General features: G+C 36.7%; 1 protein-coding gene across 1 annotated transcript in view; it reads left to right on the top strand.

The window, feature by feature from the left end:
• PHF14 (PHD finger protein 14) overlaps window positions 1–17,363 on the top strand; it is a 174,045-nt gene extending 156,682 nt beyond the window's left edge. Inside the window, exon 19 of the mRNA XM_055803534.1 lies at window positions 17,127–17,363. Within this exon, the coding sequence (XP_055659509.1) occupies window positions 17,127–17,348 (222 nt within the window). The 3' untranslated portion in view covers window positions 17,349–17,363. The remainder of the gene's footprint in view (window positions 1–17,126) is intronic.
• The last annotated feature ends 2,736 nt before the right edge of the window (window positions 17,364–20,099 follow it).

Genomic DNA, 20,099 nt, shown 5'->3' with positions numbered 1-20,099 from the left:
ACAGTACTGAGAGGCAAAGGGAAGCATCAATTAATACGGGAAGAGTAAGATCCTTGATTTGTGGTCTACCAAAATAGACAGCATTTGCTGTATTTTCTTTATAGTCTTCATATTCTTAATAATAATATTTTAAAATTATGTTGGCAGATGAAATAGTGTAGTTACATATTTGTTTCTAAATTTAAATGCTGATTTAAATGTCAGTGCTGTCTAGGGTCTAAGGTCCATGTAGGTGAAAGGAGGCAGGCAAAACGAGTTGTAGCAAATACTAGGTATTATTTGCAACAGAACGTGAGCCTGGTTTTCCCACATAATTTTTTTTTTTCCACTACCTGTTCTGTGGTTAAAGGAGACAAAGGATGATTATCTTAAATCATCAGTAAACAGAAAATAATGAAGTCGTCACTGGCTGTTAACTCTTAGAGTCATGATATCCAATTGCTGGAGCTCCTGAATGTACAGAAAGAGAACAGCCAACGAATAAAAGCAAACAGATTGCAACTAAGTAAAATGAATGAATATGTAAGCTTTTGCTTGATTTTGTTAGGTAGCACTGACAGTTACGAGAGCGGCTGTTGTACAAGAGCAGACAGCAGCAGTAACTACTGAACATTGCTGCGGGGCCGTTGCTGACCCTGTGTAAGGTGCTGGGCAGAAACTCTTTAGAGGCAGCTGACTGGCAGCACTTGGATTTCAGCAAAAAATAGTCCTCTGAAAATAGCTTCCTTTTAAATACCGATAATTTAAATGCCATGCTTGTTCCAGGGCCTGTTTAAATTCAGTATTCCATTCTAGACAAGCCTGGTTCTACAATATATTTCGTACACAGCCCCAGTAAATAGTACCGTTCAGTTCAGTGATCAGATGAGTGTAATATAACTGTGCATGTATACCTGTTTGCAAGTGGACCCTTAATGATTTTGGAGAATATTATCTCTTGGAAGCATTGTGATACAACAGAATGGGAGGCAAAAAAACGGAGTGAGTAGTCTTCTGAGGAGTGGAGTTCAGTGAGCTTCAAAATGATATGAAGTGGCTTCAGTGTTTTAAGGAAAAAATAGATAAATAATGGTTCATAATATCAGCTCTGTAATGAGCTCTTCTACCGTAAAAGCCAAGCAGTAATTGGTTATAGCCAGATTTCCCTAGCTTGGGAATCTTTTAGAATATAGCTTTTCAATAACTGAATCACATTGAAGTATTTTTTCTCTTCTAACAAAGTAATGTGTGATTTGTTGGAGGGTGGGCAGAGGTGGGAAGCAAGCTGTTCACAAACCAGAAGATGACTTTGATGTAGTACAGTGAAACAGTAACTTCTAAATTTATCAGAAAAAAATGAACCGCGAACCTGTAAGGAAACCTGTTTGTGGTGACTACCTGCACCAAGGCAAGGTCTGTCAATTACTTTGATTCTAAGTTCCTGAAAGGCAACTAATATATATTTTTTTACAAAGTAAAATACATCTTATAAATTATAAATATTGTTAGAGAAAAAGTTTGGGGGGGTATCAGACTATATTTGGAGGCAGAAGCAGCTTTTACAGGGCAGGTTTTTGCAAAGTTCCTTTGGATGATCCTTTAAATGTTTGGACATTGCATTATTTCCAGTTGAAAGATTTCATCAGATTCTGACTTCAAAAAATTACAGCGAAGCAACATCACTATCATGACAAATGACCAAAACATCCCTCAGTATACCCACTGAATTAACTAACATTTGGCTTTAGAACCTCACTTGGAAATGGAGAAACACAGATGAGTGGAGGCTGAGGAGAATTAATTGTACTATTACACCTAATACATTCATTTTTTAATGTAGAAGCTGATCAACTTGAAACTATTGAAACCTCGGTACATGAAATTTTACAATTTTGTTTCCAAATTGACTGTGTTTATTACCAATACACCCTTGATGCTTCACATACAGCTGAGCTGATCTGTTGTAGAAACAGGACTATTCAGGCATCATTACAGGATCAGAACAGTAATTGCTATCTTCAAATGAGAAATAAAGTCAAAATATAAACCCAAACAAATCTACAAGCCTTCCTTTGCTATCAAGCCAACTGAATTCCAAGTTCTAAAGCAGTAGCTTTCTTGTCTTGTTTGATTTCAGGTCCATAGCCAAATCTTTGGGTTATATCATCATATTAAAAGTATGTTTATACAGCTTGTAAAGGAATGATTTTGACTTCTGGGTAGGTCTGCAGTGCTAGTTTTAATTTAGATTAAATGAATCATAACAGCAGCGGAGATGTAGGTCTTCCATGAGAGACTGTACGTTAGTTGTTAGCATGAAGGTGTGGATCTGGTCCTAGCCTAGAATGCTCTTTTGGGGATTTTATTTAATGGATGTTGAAATCATTGGAACATCTGTCTGTAGTTGTTGTACTCTGAATTTAAATATCAGTATGTGTTTTGGAGGACCTACTGAAAGGAATTTTGTTTTTTTAGAAATAAAACGCAAAAGTCTCTTCCATCTCTTGATTTCTTCAGCAGCACAGGTTCTATTGGCTGTCACAGTCTATCCTCTGTCTACTTCTACAGCTCCATCCATTTATATCAGTTGTGTTTGCAACTTTGTGGATTGTGGCTAAATATAGGCATTCAGTATTACAACAACTATAAAGCCATTTTTACAGCATTCACTTATCTCACATTTTGGAAAATAGGGGGCTAAAATAAAGGCCTTTGCTGTGTTGTTCAGACTCCTATGTCATCATAATAACTCTATTGAAAGATCCATCTTTTATGCCTTGCACCTGAACAGAATTTCATGGCTGTACTCATGTGAAATGTTCTGATGAAATATAAGAGAAAAGAGAGAAAAGCTTTCTGAATTGTTAGCTTTCACGTTTTAGCAATATTTTCATGAATTCCCAAGTTATTAAATTTAAAATACTGCAATACACTTTTTCTAATTAAATGTGCATTTTCTTTTGTCATAAGGAAAGAAAAAACTTTGGTTATGCTTTTTACAGTAATTTAATTAAGCATTTTCTGTAAGTTCATTTAAGTATCTATCATGGCTCACTAAAGTTGGAATTCAGTATAGAATGGTAGATTAATTGCCCTTTGTCTTAGATGAAATAAGAATCCTAAATATGCAGAGTCATGAAATTTAATTGTGTTCCTCAATTGCTTATTCAATGCTTTGGAAACCTGAATCAAGAAATACTTAAGAAGAGGGCCAAAGGTTGTTAAATGTAGCGAGTAACACAGATTTTGAACTTTACTTAATGAACCAAGTGTTTATTACTATGAAATAAATGCACCATTTAAAGAATTATGCTAGAAATGTAAAACATTAAAACTCTAATTAATTTTGGTCAGAAGCATGCAATGCACTCATTTTTCCTAAAACATTTTCATTAAGGTCTAGATTTTCTCTGTTATTGAGATGAATTTATTCCTTTCATATGGTGGTACTGTCTTATTCCATTAAAAACATGTACTTCAGTATTGTTTAGAGTGATGTTCTTCAGCTGCCTTCGACTGCAAGCAGCATGTCTTGATTGTAGCTTACAGAAGCATTTTTCGATAATTCAGTTGTGCCTCTTTTTCTATTTAATGTTATTAATCATTTTGGAAACAAAGAATGTTCGGACCTTTTGATAAAAGGCTGTCTATAGCCAAACATATTTGTGAAAACAGTTAACGCATGGAAAAAAAACTTCAGCCGTCATTTAGTAACTACCAAGATGCATGTATAGCCTAACATCTGAGAAGTTTTGTGTTTGGTTTTGTTTTTTTATTTTATTAGGCAAGAGCTATCAATTCCTTATTGTTGGCCTGATTACCTTTTGTTGTCATGTAGCTATTGTAAGAAAAAGCTATTTTATTTCTTAGCATCAAGAATACAAACATGAAGTTTTGCTGCTTATAATTTAGTAAATGTATAGTGTAAATATGGTGGGAGTATAACCATGAATATTTAAAATCATCTTGATTTGATTAGAATATGCATTTCTAGGCTATGCAATACTATTCTATATATGAAGTGGAACTTTCTGTTTTCATTTATAATTCATAAAAATAATGATTCTGTTCCCACATACTAGAAAATGCTATTGTGGTTTCCATATATATGTTTATATATGCACTGACCTAAGTATTATAATTGAGTGACAAAGTTGCCTTAGAAAGGATCTTAATCAGGACAGTGTTGGACTTAAAGGCTTGCAAACTAACGCCATTGTGCACTCTGAGACCAGAGTGGAAATTAAGGAGGCGCGTCCCATACACGCAGAGTACAATGCCATTAAAGTTGCTTTTCAACTGTTTCTTAGTTAATGTTTCAGGTTTGTGATATCTAAGCATCCACAGATACAGTCTAAAGTTCACAAACCTAAACCTTTAAAGACTCAGTGTTAAAGAGGAAGCATTTTCCTCTGCTTTCTTCAAGGAGAACCAGCTGATCTTGTAAAACAATGTTTGGGTTTCAAGCACCACCTGCCCTGAAGAGCATCCCAACTGTAGTGGCAGGCAGCCAGAAAGGCCACTCAATGGAATGGCTGCCTCCTAAAAAGGAGAGAAACAGATGGAAGATTTGAAATCTGGCATGAAAATCCACTTCTGTACTAAACGTTAAATGAAATTTGACTGTAAGGGCTCTTGCGATGGTACATTTATCTGTATAATCAGAATTAGAAACAAGGAAATAGAGAATACAGAACACTGACAAACATTTCAGAAAGACTTAAAAAGTTCTTGTACCAGTGGAAGTTAAAGGAAAGCGTTTGTGATAAACATGCAGCTGCTTGTAGCTTCATAAGAGGAGCTCGACTGTAGAAATACTTCTCGCAGTCTTGCATTGCCACCTAGAGCAGACGCCACGTACTGCATTGGTGAAGGAAAAAAAAACAGTTAAACGTTGCTCTTTTTACTGAACAAAATGGGGTGGAGAGCTGCTTCCAGTTAATTGATGTCATGTTTACTTACATTATAATGTTTAGTTCATTCATAGCCTCCATTTTTTAATGTAGCAGATCAGCAGAGATTTCGCTGTAGGATTTTGGTGGGCTTTGACAGTAAGAATTAATGGAGATGCACATTAAAAGGTACGACTGTCAGCTTGCCAGTGGTCCCAGAGGGGGCATTTTCTTGATGGCTGCTTCAGAATACTTCATGAAGAAAATGTCAAACTTGTCAAGACTGTCACTATGAAAATGATCCATGTAGCAAGGGTCTCCTTTTCTTGGGAAACAAACAGCAGCCTTATCGCTGCAGAGCTACGGTGACAGAAAACTGTCATCTATCACAAGAAATGTATATTTGCTTCTAATATCTATTGGTAAAGAACTCTTTCAGTTGTAGTCTGTATTTTCACACCACTCTTCATTATAAGGGTTGTCAGTAACACATTTGAAGAAGATAGCATGGGCTTTGGGGAAAAAAAAATATACTGGATTTTAGTAGTGGATGCTTACCTCTTGCTGATTTAACAGAGACTGATTTAACTCCCAGTTTTTGACTAAAACTCATTTTCCTCCAAATTTGGCTTATGAGATTAGAAAGCTAGACTTTAAACATATGGAAAGAAAAGCTCTTATAGTTTCTAGAGTCCCTTTTTCCTGATATATTTTTGAAAAGTATTAAAAATATTTCTACCTACTTCCAACTCATGTTTTGCTAGCTAGAATCTGTGAGGCGGGAGGTGAAATACTAGCTGGACACCCTCACAGGACCTTACTATATTGGTCATATTACAGCTCTTTTGGGTTAAGATACTATAGGAAGTAATAGTATCTGAATTTGGTCCTGAGTGGTTTTGAGATGATTTCTAGATTATGTGATAGCATAGAGAACCCTTTAGTCATTCCTCTTCATAGTAAGATATTTTTGTGTTTTGCATACTTTCTTATTAACCAGATATATAGCTGTTTATTAAGTTTAGAATATGGTTTACAGTTTGCAAAGTGCACAAAAGCAGGTTTATTTTATCAAGTATACCTTTCTAATGCAACTTTTGAAATGACAGGTGTGGTGTAATGCACAGATCTGTGGATTGGTGTGTTTCCTAGCACAGTTAATTGAGGTGTGATCTGTTCTACATACAGATTAGTGTCAGATTCCCTGACAGAGTTAAGAATTGTCTACTTCACTGTCATCTTACAGCTTTCATTTCATTAACTAATGGAATAAAAAGAAATTATTAGATGTTTTGAATTAAATCATTTGGAGGAGGGAAAGTGAAAGGGACACCCAAAGCCCTATTTCTAGGCTTTTTTCTTGCTTTCTTTTTTTGGTGTTGTTGTTGTTTTTTTGGTTTTTTGTTTTTTTTTAATGCCATAATTTGTTTACAGGGGAGCATTCTGGAATAAAAACTACAAAATTAACTTTCCACATCGGACCTGTTATTCTCTATTCAGAGCACTATTTGTAGTTGACCTTAAACATGCTTTCAGAAGAGATGAGGTTATATGACAGTCTCTCTCAACTGTCAGATCAACATTTTCAGAAATAGGATCATATAAGTCAGCTTCTCAATTTTAGTTTTTGGCACGTAAAAACATCTAAATAGCGAAGTATTCCCTTTAACTTCAGCAAAGCTTTTGAATGCTCCATAGTTCAGTGATAATTCACAACACTTATTTACATTTTGGGGTCTCAGTTTTACGTTCTTGGCCTCGTTCTGTTATTGTGACCCATAGATGCTCAGCTACCAAGTGTAGACTAAGTAGTTTGAAAGAAGAGATATCCATAGGACATTTGAAGAGATCCAGAGAACATCCAAAGGACCCTTTAATCCCATATGTTGTTTCCATCAGGGAAGAGGAGTGATGCCTGGGGAAAGGATGTAGGAAAAAAGCTGATGGGGAAGATCCATCAGGCCATCAGGATGCTGATGAGATGTCTAGTCATCAATGGCTTAAGGAGCTCCTGAGCTGACATTTCCATTCAGGGTGTTGGGTTTAACAGCACTTTATAACACCCTTTGTACTTCTCCTTACCACTTGGCTTTGAAAATCTGAAAGAATGACAATTCCAGACTAGTAAACTTTATTCATTTCAACATGAAAATAATCTCTGGGCTGTTAAATGCTCTTTTCCAGTAAGAATAGTAATGCAGTCTTGAGGGATTCACTTCCCTCTGCTGCTTTTACAAGTCACCAGATCTGTGCTGAGGCATCTTTTTGGTGAGCGTGTTCAAAATTGCATAATATTTGAGTCTATGGTGGTCTGTAGCCAGAAAAGATACTGAGAGAAGTTTGATTTTGACTTATGCTAGAAAAAACTACTTTGAAAGTTGAACATTTTAACACCAAAATGACTGTTCTCTATTTCAGGATTTTTAGGACAGGAAGCATTAGACAGTAAAATCATAGGTGACTGGAAGCAAAATAAATAATAACATAAAATGGAAATATAAGTCATTTACAGAAATAGTGTGAACTGAATTTTTGTGAAACAGAAACTCAAATTCAGTATTGCATCTGCTGTGTAACCACTGGTAATAGCAACTTTACACACTGCCATCATGGGCTGTTTTTTAACAGATAACGTGAAAAAAGGTTTTCCTTTGCTATCCATCAGAATTAAAAGCATTATAATGATAGTAATGATAGATGTTAATTAGTAAAACAAATATATTAAATATATTTAATCTGTATTCTGTTTAGCATAATTTCTTGTAAATTAGGCTAGATAGGCTATTTAGCTGAAAATTCAAACATTATTAATGACATTAGAAACTCTAACCAATTCAGTATTGCGATGCCTCTTGGGCTATTAAAAAAAAAAAGATAAAAAAATTTCATAGAAATTTGTCATTGTCAGCAAACTGAAAGAACAGTGAATCTTCACATCTTGGAGTATGTTTAATATGTGTGCTCTAAATTGCCAGTTCAAATCTTTCCCAAATATGCTGGCAGTGATACTCCACTTCTTATGATTTACAGGAGTTCACATCTCAAAAATTTCTGATGATTTTCAGCCATTGCTGAGTCTGCCATTCTCAGGCCACCGCTGTCACTTCTTTTCTGTCAGAAAGCTGCATGAGTGCCAGAACTGGTTGTTCATACTTTCCCATGTCCCCTGCCAATCGTTTCTGCCATCTCTTTTGTGCTAGCACAGTTGTTCATGTGGCAATGCACAGGTCTGGGAACTGATCTGGCTGAAGGTGTGTCTGACAAAAAAAAAAAAAGTTTTCTTGCTTTGGTAATTCATACTTTGAGAAAGATCAACCGTCATTACTCTGTGTTTTGCACAGCAGTCACCCATGCTCAGAGATAATAAACTTAGATTTCTGATTCAAGATGAAATGGAAGTTTCTGTTTGTGGAAAACAGATGGAGTAAAAGTGCCTACAAAATTAAGATGCCTTATGTGGAGCATAATTCAGAAAGCTTTTGTGCATGAGAATGTCAAAATAACAAAAAATAATGTGGGAATTTGCCCACATAAGTCCAATTTATACTCTGCCGGTAGATTTTACCTGTTTGAGTATGTTTTACCTGGTTGAAGCAACAAGAGATGAACAAAGGAAAGAGTATTGGTACTGCAAAATGTCCCAGTGGGGATGCTTCCATCTTGAATATTCACACAGAGAAAATCCTGGCCCTGCTGTAGCCACTCAGCTATCATTTCTGCATCTTAGAAAATACTAATCACTGCAACTGCTGCTGTAACCTAGGAAATCTGCCAGAGAGTAAGCATGACCTTATGAGCACAGAATTAAAACATTTCGAGTCTACACAAAGCCAGACAATTCTGTTTTACTCTTAAAAAAAAAAAACAACACCAAAACAACCTCTTTTACTGGATAAAACCTTTTTGTCCACAAAAAGTTGACTTAGGAGGCTGATACTGAGTATTGAGCCTAATATCCCTTCACCCGCTTTTGCTCCTTAGTGAAGGTATTGGCCCTGTCATCTCTGAAATGTCTGCATGCACCCTCTCTGAGGGGAGGAAGCCCTGAGCAGAATGTCGAGTGTGCTGGGAAAAGAATGTGTAGAGCTTATATTTGCTGTATGAGGGAGTACAAGTCAGGACGTTGGAATAATGGCAGATTGTACGCTATGGAAGTGGATTAGTTGACACTGAGGTCAATAGGGATACAGCTTCTGTAGGTAAGGACCTTCAGAAACATGTAGATTTGCTGTTCTTTTATTAACAAGTCCTTCATGAAAGAAGCCAAAAGTTTCAGGGGGTGGCTTTTTCACTCAGCGATATTCTTTGTCACCTGTAAGCAGTATATCTAAGCTTAGTTACACACCGCTCCTTTGTTGTTTCCCATTCTGCCTTGCCATTGTTCTCTTTAGAAGTTTGACCTTTGTATGTGTACTGTACATTACACTCTTGAATATATGCTAGACTTGTAATTTCAACAAATCAACAGTCTGGTTTCACATACATGCGCAGACATGTTTTCTCACCTGAACTAAAAGAGCCACAGGGCTCCCTACACATTTTAAAGGCGATTGAAGAGATGACAGTCCAGAAAGATAAGAAAAATGCTTTTAGCCTTTAGTGGTCAGTCATGTAAATATTTCTCAGTGCCTAGCCTGTCCCCAGAAGGGGGGAGGATTTAGAAGCACCATAGTTGGGAGTGTGTGTTTCTTTAATAGAACAACTAGCTTTTCCATTTTATTTTAGTGTGTAACATAACACGAGACCACATTTTTTAATGAGATTTTCCATTGTTATTCTATGTTGTGCTGCCCATGTGATCTCCCTATGTATTTTGTATCTCTAAATCTATTGTGATTAGCCTTACAAAACACCCTTTGATGGTGAAAGGAGGACTAGGATGCAAAAAGATAAAGTTATTTTCCTAGAAGAATGAAAGTGCTGTTTCAAAGCAGGAAACTGCACCCTGGGTTCCTGGGTCCCATGACATTTCATTTGCCCCCTCTGTTGACTTATGATGAGTGGTGTTATAGCAACCAGGACACTTCATTCCCAAATATCTGTTCATTTCTTCTTTGTGTTTTTGGAAAAAAGGAAGATTCTTTGTATCTTGAATTAAAATTCAGGCAGGAAAACTGGCCATACTTCTAATGTGTGATAAGGACTGTTCATGATGCGATGGGTTACAAGTTGCTTTATAAAACAGTTTTCTCCATCTTCCATAATTTATACTTTGGAGGTCACGATTTTGTGCTGGACACAAAATAGTATCCATTCCTATGGAAACGGCATTATGATGTCACTTCATTTTTTCTGTGAGATCCAGAGAAACCTGTAGTGAATTATGAGCCCTACTCTTGGAACTGAAGGTGTAGAATATTGTAAGCATGCTGCTGCCTGACATGCTCATGTTTCCTATTTTAGACCTGACTGATCTTCAGATAACATATGGTGGTACAAGTAATTGGAAAATTGGCAGACCTGTCAAGAAAATATGCTAGATGGGACAAAAATACGATGCTGCAGCACATAAAGTGTCTCTGAAGTTAAATTTATTGTCTTTTATCAAATGGTGAAGCAAACGTATCTGGTCTCAAAAAAATGAAACATTTTTCAGTGGCAGATGCTTTTCAAAAGTAATTTTTAGAACAATGATGAAAGTTCTTGCATTCAAAAGTAATTTAGTGGAAACCTTTGGTCAAGAACAAAGGAAAGGTATATAATACTGTCTGCTGCAGATGTTTGAATATCTTGTCATCCGTGTATGGTTTAGTAATTTCTTTATGTAACCATGCGGTAAATTGATCAGTGAAATATTTACTCATTAAATTAATCTTCTACTATAAATGTAGGTGATTAAGCTTTTTAAAATCTCTTATCATTTTTATTTCAATTCTTGAGCAAAATCAAATGCATGAATAAATGATCTTTTTTTGCTTATTTTTATGCTTATTGGTTAGGCAAAAGATAGAAAAAGTCTGTACAGAATTCTATACATATGCATAAGTACAAAAAGTGTACTTCTTCAATAAGTTGATTAATGTTCAGGTTTTCATTTTTTTTTACAGGAAGATGAAAATGAAGCTGAGGCAGAAAATTCATCTCAGGAGCTGAATTTGGAACAGAAAAAATCAAAAAAATAGGAGATTGCTGTCTTGTTTGAAATATTTGCAAGTTGTGTAACAGTGATTAGAGTTTCTCATTGTAAAATTAACAAAAAAAGTTCTCAATAAAGTCATTGAAAATTAAATTCATGCTGCAGAGGGGAATTAATTAAGTAGCTCCTGGTGATATTCTTGATTGCATTAAAAGCTGAATTATCAGAACTGAGCACCATACCAATAAAATTCTAAAAGCTTTTTGAACACGGTATAGAGAGCTGATGGGTTATTCACTACTAATAGCATTTACTAAGCAAACAGGTCAATTTTTTCTTTTATTCTACAAAGCAATGTTATCCTTAAAGGATAGTTATAACTCAGGCATATTTTGGTATTTCTGAACAAGAGCTTTGATTCTTTAAAGTTGGATGAATATGTTCTACTAAATCGGTTCTGAAATTTCTTCTGATCAGTGATTAAAATAAATGTCGCTGAGGACTGGGTGGAGCAGGGATTTTTTGCTACATACAATGTTTTCATAAGTAATTAGTTTTATGTTTGCATCTCGTGTGATTTTTAATTGGTTTCATGTTGCATTATCATTTTCTTCCATGTAAACATTTTCCATCTTCACATGATCGTTGTCTTTTAATGAATGTCAAACGTTTGTCTTGATTAGGCCATCCCACCCAGGTCTAATTCCTTCTATACCATTCTTTCCATTCTAACAGAATAAAATAACTTCTTGCTGTGTCATTAGACCTTGAAGTCAGTAGTGAAAATGTAAAATAAAAACCTTTTTTTCCTATACTCATAATTATGATTTTCAGTTCACCTCTGCTTTTTTAGCCCGTGCAGGTCAGTAAATGGGAGGTTTAGTACAGGAAATTCACATGTAGATTTATAGCCCGATAGCATCACAGATTGCCGTGAAGAAACCAAAAATATTACTGATTCTGGTTTAGGATTAGAACAACACTCACTGAAGTCCCTTGAGTGAAGTTTATCTTGGTCTAGGATAAATTAATCTTCAACTGAATAAGTTCACCTCTTTTCCCACTCTTCTGTATTTTTACTGTTATTCTGTATATTAAGTGTTAAATCAGATTTGTAAATAGTATTCATCCTCAATTTTATCCTGACTGTGTAAGTTAAAGTTTCAGATATTTTAAGAACAACATGCCTATGCTTAAGCAATATCTTTTACGAATTATTTTCTGGTTCATGAGGTTCAAATGTGTGTAGCTCATGAACAAATTTCAATCACAATTACTCTACAGGAGTTTAATAACACTAGATCTCATTTTAACGAATGCAGCTATCATGTAAATTAGCATATAAAATAATTCAGCACTGGTCTGTTTGATGCAGACAGATCAACCACTTGTAGCCATCTCAGGAAGGAGGGGGAATATGATTTTGACTTCTCTGCAGTGGAAGAGGCAGATGTAGAAAAGACAGAGGCATGGATTTACGACACAGGACCTTAAGGACTGTTCTCTGCACCATGGTGAATAAGATCACAGGGTAGATGGGAAGAAAGTGAAGGTTCTTCCTTTTTTTCAGGCCAACACAGAAAGCCATAGGCCTTTCTCAAAGCTTAGTCCTCACCAGGATCTGAAGGGGCAGGGTTGCCATTGGAAAGGGCTGAAAGGCCTCTGAATTTTGAAGGACAGAACAAGTAACTTAGAAGAAAAAGTGAGAGAATTAGGTTTTAGGATGGGACTTACACAAAGGTAGAGTAATGGCAGGGGGAATTACTGGCTGGGATGGATTATGGCCATGTCTTGGCCTCTCTGCCTGCCCCCATCCCCAGTGCACTTGATGTTTGGTTTTATCCACCCAAATTATCCTGTCTGAAATCAGCAGATAGGTCTCATTTGTGCAAAATAATCTGTTCCCATTGAGTCCATGGCAGCAGTTTTGTCCTTTTGCTATGAGTCTAAGCTCTGTGGCAGCCCGAGACTTCATGGCTGCATAAGATGAGAAGGGTGGTTATTTGGTGTTCAGGTTTCGTATGAAAATATATTGCTTGGCTCTCAAACACCTGAGTGTGAAAAATGGTTCAGATGTTGAAAGATACAGAGGCTTCCATTTGATGCATAATGCTGATGAGCTTAAAAGGAGTATTTCTGTGTCTTTCCTAAATTCTTTAAAATTTAACATGAAAGTATGATTACATAAATCATACTTGTATGTAACTCCTTTTTCAGAAATCCAACATATGTCACCAGAAGTCTACAGTCAGGGCTGATAAACAGAAACCTTTCCCTTGGTTTAAGTTATTTAATTCAAAAATCAAGTGCTGAAATTTAGAGATTTTCACTGCAAAGTAATGATAACCAGCACTGTTAACATGATCAGCTGTGTTTGACATGAAGTGAGACAAATGCAGCTAAATCAAAATGCACTCCTAAATTCATCCCTTCCAGAAAAATGGAGACCTATTTAATGACTTGTTTGTAGACATTTTTACTAAATGGAGAGGGGTTTAACTAATAAAGATCAAATAAAGACTATACAAAAAAATACAACTGTACAAAATAGGTGACTTTATTGCCTTTATCTAATTAAAATTTGCAGCTGAATTGACTTTTTTGTATATTCTTGAGTTTTCAGACTACCAGTATAAGTTCATTTTCATTATGTCTTTTTTTTTCTGTGTCTGGAAGTTTTTTGAATACAACGCAGTGGGTAAAGCAGGAGGCTGCAACAGCCCTACATGACTATGACATGATGCATCTGAGTGTTACTCTTCATCAGAACTAAGTTGAAAACCTGATGCAGAATATTGTGGCTTATATTAAAGTCACGTGCATGCTGCAGTCAAGCACAAGCTAGCTTGGATACTGAAAACAGCTTAGCTCCTTCAGGGTGAAGCTCAAAGCTCATTTGAATATGCTCAAAGGCTAACTTAGAGATGGGATGAGCAAAAGTTTAGACAACTTTAATTCAGCTGATTACAGACATTTTGTGAAAGTGTATCTTCTTTGTGAATATACACAGTGTGAAGCAGTATATTCTTTGTATGTAAATATACACACATGCCCCTATGCACATGTGCCCAAGCAGACAGTTATGTCCCTTTTATTTTATTTTCTCCCCCTCTAAGTTATGAAAGTCATATGCTGATCTGAAAACCTAGATGGAGAACTTATTTGTTTCCCACTTCATCCTGCTCATGCATGATAGTGGTGGTCCTCCCCAGCTGGGAATTGCCATTTTCTGGTTTGCACGAGTGATAGCTATTTTAGGGTGGCTTAGGGGATAATTATGTTTTCCATGCTTGAGGAGAAGCTGTCATTTTCCTCATATTAAAGCAAATTTACCGCTTTTTGTGCAGTTTATGATGGATTACTGTTGGTTTTGGTTGAGTCCTCCATGTTTGCTCTTTCCCCCTGTGGAACGGTGGGCTATTGAGAATTCTGTAGACTCCCAACACTGTGTTTTCTATTACAGACAACCACTTCACCCTCAAGAAGAGCAAATTAGTCTATTACTATAATTTTTGTTCATAGAAAATAATGTCTGACCTTTCCACTCCCTCATATGGGGATCAGCAATTTGAGATGTGGAAGTTCTTGTCAATCACTCACACAGTTTCTGATTTATGAGGGTATGGTTTATGCTGAACCATAGATATATCATAAATTCAGCATTATATGTGCAATTGTTTGATATTAGGGGAATTTCCTTAGTATATTACCTAATTGTTTTCATGCAAGAATTTTTATTCTGAATGCTACAAACTCACGTTTAAAGATACAAGCACGAGCCAAAGAGGCAAAGCTACTTTTGACACAGATGCTGTTAATCTCCTGTTTGTAGCTCTATAAGCATCAAAATAGTTGGTTCTAAAATGTGCAATAATAAGGATTCTGCACAAAAGCAAATATATCTTGATATTTTAATCCCAGTGTATGTGTAACTTCTTACTGGTTAAATGACAATCCACAGTATTTTCTTATTTGTTAATGAAACATTGTAATGTGTTGCTACACTGCACACTTGCTGTTCAAGTGTAGTTTTTCTCCAGAACTGCACTAGTTGTGGTGCATTATATGCACGAAATGTGACATAAACCAGCTACTCCTAACACAGTATTCATTTTCTGTTCATTAGAAAACGTTTGTATACCTTTAAATTAAGAAAATAATTTAAACGTGATTATTTCTTCTAAGGAGCTTTGATATTTGCAGTCAGAATTTTTAAAGGGAAGAAAACATGTTAACACAGAAGTGTATCACTTCAGTGCTTCTTTGTTATTGCAATCCCATAAGCCGTCTACCTCTTGGTCGGTTGCTCTGCATCACCCTACAGAAACTTAACTCGCCCTGACATTAGGTTGGATTGGTTTTACTCTGTGAAAAGTGAAGGTTGATTAGAAACTGACTCTATTTCGCATGACCTAAAGAAAACAATTTTTACATAGCAAAGAGTAAACGACTTCTATCACCTATCTAATGCTATAGTGCAAAATCATAGCAGGTAATAAATGTTTCCCCACAGTGAATTCAATGTGGATTCTGCAGCGATGTTATCTGGAGAAGGAAGTAAAATGCTGAAGGCAACAGCATGAAAATGCATGCAGCTATGGCATAATTCTGATTTGTTTAGGAGAACTATTAATTTCCTTGTTACAAAGCCAAGTAAGAGCAACCCTTTAAAACTATTGAACCATGAAAGCCATTTCCTTAAGGGTTTTAAATTTGGGAACAGACTCATGAAATTTATAGCTTTGATGAGATATTCTTTGCCTGCAGTCAGAATGAGAGCCAGATCATTGGTTTCCCAGCATGACACCTATGTATTATTGTGTGCACTAGATACCATTAGGCTCATAATAACACAGCTATCATCACATTAACGTCGGAAAGGTTCAGTTTGATGCTTGGTTTAAGTCTCATTTATACCTACAGCATACTAAATAGCCGAATAAAAACAAAAGCTATACCATACCTATATTGTACTATTGTTCTGCACTTTAACCAAAAATACAGTCATTTTATGCCTGATCAAATTTTTATTAATTTTTTTTTTCTTGGCAAGTCATGTTGTTTTGGAAGAGCTGCAATGATGAACTAATAGCATACCATGAATGCAGTACCAGATAATGCTACAATGAGACCATTTTTTTCTGGTTTATGCAGTAAGGACAGTAGTGATCATATACATATTGATCTAATAATTGTAATTTTTAGTATATTATTGAAAGTTTATGTACTACGGCTGCCATCTTATGGTAGAAGTGTATCCAAACAAGCCAGTAGCACCTCATTGCCTATATTGATTCAGGTAAAGCAGTACAGGCTGTAGCATTCTAGCAAAGCACCAGCAATTAGAAGTCACACAAAGAAGGAAATACAGCTGAAAGCAATTAATGTAACTACTCTGCTACATACTTCTGCTAGTTTCTATTGGAAAAAAAAAATATATCCCTTTACAAAATAAAATTGCCACCAGGTTTTACAGTGAATGCAGAGAGAGATACTAAGAGAAATTAGTTTTTATTCTGCTATGTGACTGAACAGGTGAATAGAGTTTGGGAGAAACATCCTCATTCTCATAATTAAAAAGTTTGGAGAAGCCCCAGTATACCAAGTCTAGTAACTCATGGGTTATAGGCAAATCACTTATTACTGTGATATGAAAAGTTTTTCCCAGATCAGTGTCAGAGCTTTCATTTCTATATATGGGAGGTGATACCTGTAGGAGTTCTGGCTAGAGGTAGTCAACAGGTTGGGGCTGTGACATAAATTGAGTCAAAACCAGCCAGTTCCAGTGATCTGGGAAGAAAATACCAGGACAACAACAATCATCAGTAAATTGTGATGATATTCAATATTCAAATATTAAGTCAGCTGCGGTATTAGGAGATGCTCTGTCCCTGAAAAGAAATGCAATGTTCATTCTTAATTACAAACATCCAGCCAAGTACTTAGGTGGAAAATACCTTTTTTGGCCCTCATTTTTTCCCTAAAAGTTTCCTACCTCATTTTGAATCCAAGCATAGTGCAGATAATACATGGCACTGCTAAATGCACCCTTTAACCTGCATTGTTCATGTTATACGGTATTGTCTTTAACAGCTAACCAGGTTGCTTATCTACATCTTGGTGTGTATTTTAAGAATTTTCTTTTGCTGTGAAGTCACATTGTTAATTCCCATTTTTAGGATTTGGAGTCGAAACAAAACCAAGACTACCCTCTCTTCCTTGTGGATAAAACCAGCCAAGAGAATTGTCACCTTTCAGAGGTGTCAGTGCGATGGGAACAGCAGGGAGAGGCTGCAGCCAGCAGCGGGACAGATGGACAGAGAAAAGACTCCCATTCCCCAAAGCTTCGTTTCCATTACAGATGCCAACAGCCTGGAAACCAGACTGAAGAAGAGATATAGCTCAGGTCATGTTTTTTAGCACATCCCTACATAGTCTTCTGTATTTGCTGGGCCTTTGTTAAGAGGCAAAGGAGAAGATGACTGCACTGGTGAATGCTTAAGATACATAGCAGGCCATGCTGGAGCAAAAATGGCAGATCTAGTCTCAGTCAATATCATCCTTGGGTCCAAGCAGTTACACAATTTCTTCTTTCCAGCTCATCTCCCAGGAGAAAGCTTGCAGACGCTGCTCGTTATTGCACACTTCCATTGCCTTTTAAAAAGCCACACAGATGTGAAGAAAGGACTCTTAGAATGAACTTGTAGTTTTTCGTAGGTTATCCCCACCCAGTTATTCATAATGGAGAGACTTTCAGAGACAGACCAGATCTGTTAAGTAACTTCAGCACTGCTGGTATGCAGCCATTGTTGCCTTGCAAGTGGTATCTGAGGAGTGGATGAGGCTGGTCTTTAGCCGCTTTGCTGCTCACAGGCCCAGGAGCATCTCACGTGGTGGCTGTGGGCAGTAAATCCTCTTCCTAAGAACCTGCCGAGAGCAGCGTGCCACGGTGTGACTATCTGTCCTGTCTGCAGCTTTGTTCTCCCAGTGCAGTGAGTACGTGGGGGCCAGAATGGTTGGTATGGAGCAGCCTGCTGATCAACACATTCGCTCAGTCCTTCAGCCAGAGTTTGACCCATCAGCTGTACTGAGACAAGACTAGAGAAAGACTAGTGAAAGTTTGGGGTTATCAAGCTGAGAAGTTCGCAGAAGTAAAAGTACTTCTTTAGACTAAAATAAGTTTTCCATTAATAACTATAACTGACAACTAAGTCTTTAGAGCCATATTTTCTGGTCATCTCATCATTGCATTCTCTATCTGGTCAGATTTTACTGTCCACACCTGGTTAGGAAGTTACAGCTTGTTTGACATAGACATCAGGCCTGTTATTTTTCTGCTTTTTCTCAAGGCTGGAATTCTGTGTGACATTAGTCTCCAAAACTGGTTGGAATCTCAAGTAAAGGTAGTGTCTCACTAAAGAAGGAAAAATATAGAAACCTCTCATTCTTGGCCTACTTGTTGGTCTCTGGTATCAATTTAAACACAAATTTATGACCAGCCACCCTGCTTCTGACCTGTAGCCTGGAATTGTCCTTTTTTCAAAGATCTCCTCTTGCCTGGGCATGCTGCCACTCCACTGCTGAAATCATGCAGGCTCACTTGATTTAGGTTCCCTTATGAAAAAAGGCGGCAGTTCCAAGTGTTTTCTGAGAGCACACCAAGGCTGAATTAATTTCCCACCTTCTTACTGTCCAATGCTTGTTAACCTTCAGAGAACAGCAGAGTTTTGCAGTAGGGCAAAGCCCATCTTTGTTAGGACTTGAGAGGAGGCTGAATCCTTATAACAATGAAAGTAGCTGTTTCATTGGAATGATTAATTACCAAGTAATTTTTCCAAGGTAATCAATCACCTTGTATTCTTGTTTGAGCGGTTAGTCTTGGGTAGAAGTTTTTAAATTATTTTAAAAGTAAATATTTATTATACAAAACTTAAGCGTCCGGTTGCTGACTTGCAAATTCATGGCCTATTCCCTTTACTGCTTTGTTCACGAGTAAGACCTTCTTATCATAATGGCAAATACTTATGGTAAAAAGGTCTCACTCATTAATATTTGCCATTATTGTAGGGGTTTTTATTAATTACAGCAATACCCCAAAAGGAGAATTCCGTTCAAAGGAATGAGAGTCAGTCTCCATTCTATTCTGAGTTAAAACTGAAATATACCTAGTGAGGATTTGGCTCTAGCCTATGTGGTGCTTTCTGGTGGTGTGGTTAGATTTCTTTGTTTGGTGGACGTACCTTACAAAGTGTTAGAAATGTTCATAATTGGCTCTAAAAGCTGAGAGGATTGCACAGACCCTACAGGATTTGAATAAAACAGTGATAATAGTGACCATTTACTTCAGAGAAATGTTCAAGCTAATACATAAAACTTTTTAGTATTGCATTTTTAGTATTTTAACTCTTAGCAGAAGATCAAGTGGCGTATCAAATTCTAATACCAAGGCTCACCATTAACTAAGCCAATGTTTGACCTATTTAAAAATTTTGATGTCTAAGAATCTTAAAATATAGCTAAAGTGTGGAAGGCAAAAAAACCCCCCAAACCTACAACTGCTATCTCCCCGTCATTTATTCTATGTTGAACAGATCTGTGGAGCAACCTGGTCTGATCTCAAGCTGACCCTGCTTTGAGCAGAAGGCTCAGCTAGAGACCCCTTGAGCTGCTTTCCCATGTGAATTATTCTGTGATTCTGCAATAATTATTTCATGTTTATATACTTACCAGCTTATATGTGCAAATAGAAAGGTTTATAAAACGCTTTGCTTAAAAACTCCCAAGTGCGTCTGTTTTCCCTCTGGAAATGTGAGGGATATCTCACTTCCAGTGCATGACCCTGAGCCTCTCGCTGCATCCAGTCTCCCAACTTTGAGCAGAATCCAGGCATTACCCTGAGCTCTGGGGGTCCAGGTGAGCTCCAGGGGCTCAGACCGACACTGCATTATAAAATAAGACTTGTAGTGGAACTGTTCAGCCTCTAAAAATGAATAGCAGATTTTAGTACTCCCTTTCAGAGTGCATGAACAATTTGGGCATACTGATTTATCGTTTATCCTTTCAGAAATATGTCATAATGGAAACAGAACTGAGGTGTTGTTTTGGGAGGGTTTTTAAGTGTTATTTTTCCCTCTTCTTAAAGTTTCAACACC

Source organism: Falco peregrinus, chromosome 5 (genome assembly GCF_023634155.1).
Source record: "Falco peregrinus isolate bFalPer1 chromosome 5, bFalPer1.pri, whole genome shotgun sequence".
Classification (NCBI taxonomy): Eukaryota; Metazoa; Chordata; class Aves; order Falconiformes; family Falconidae; genus Falco; species Falco peregrinus.
Note: the sequence above shows the minus strand (reverse complement) of the source record. Positions and strands in the feature narration are given on the sequence as shown.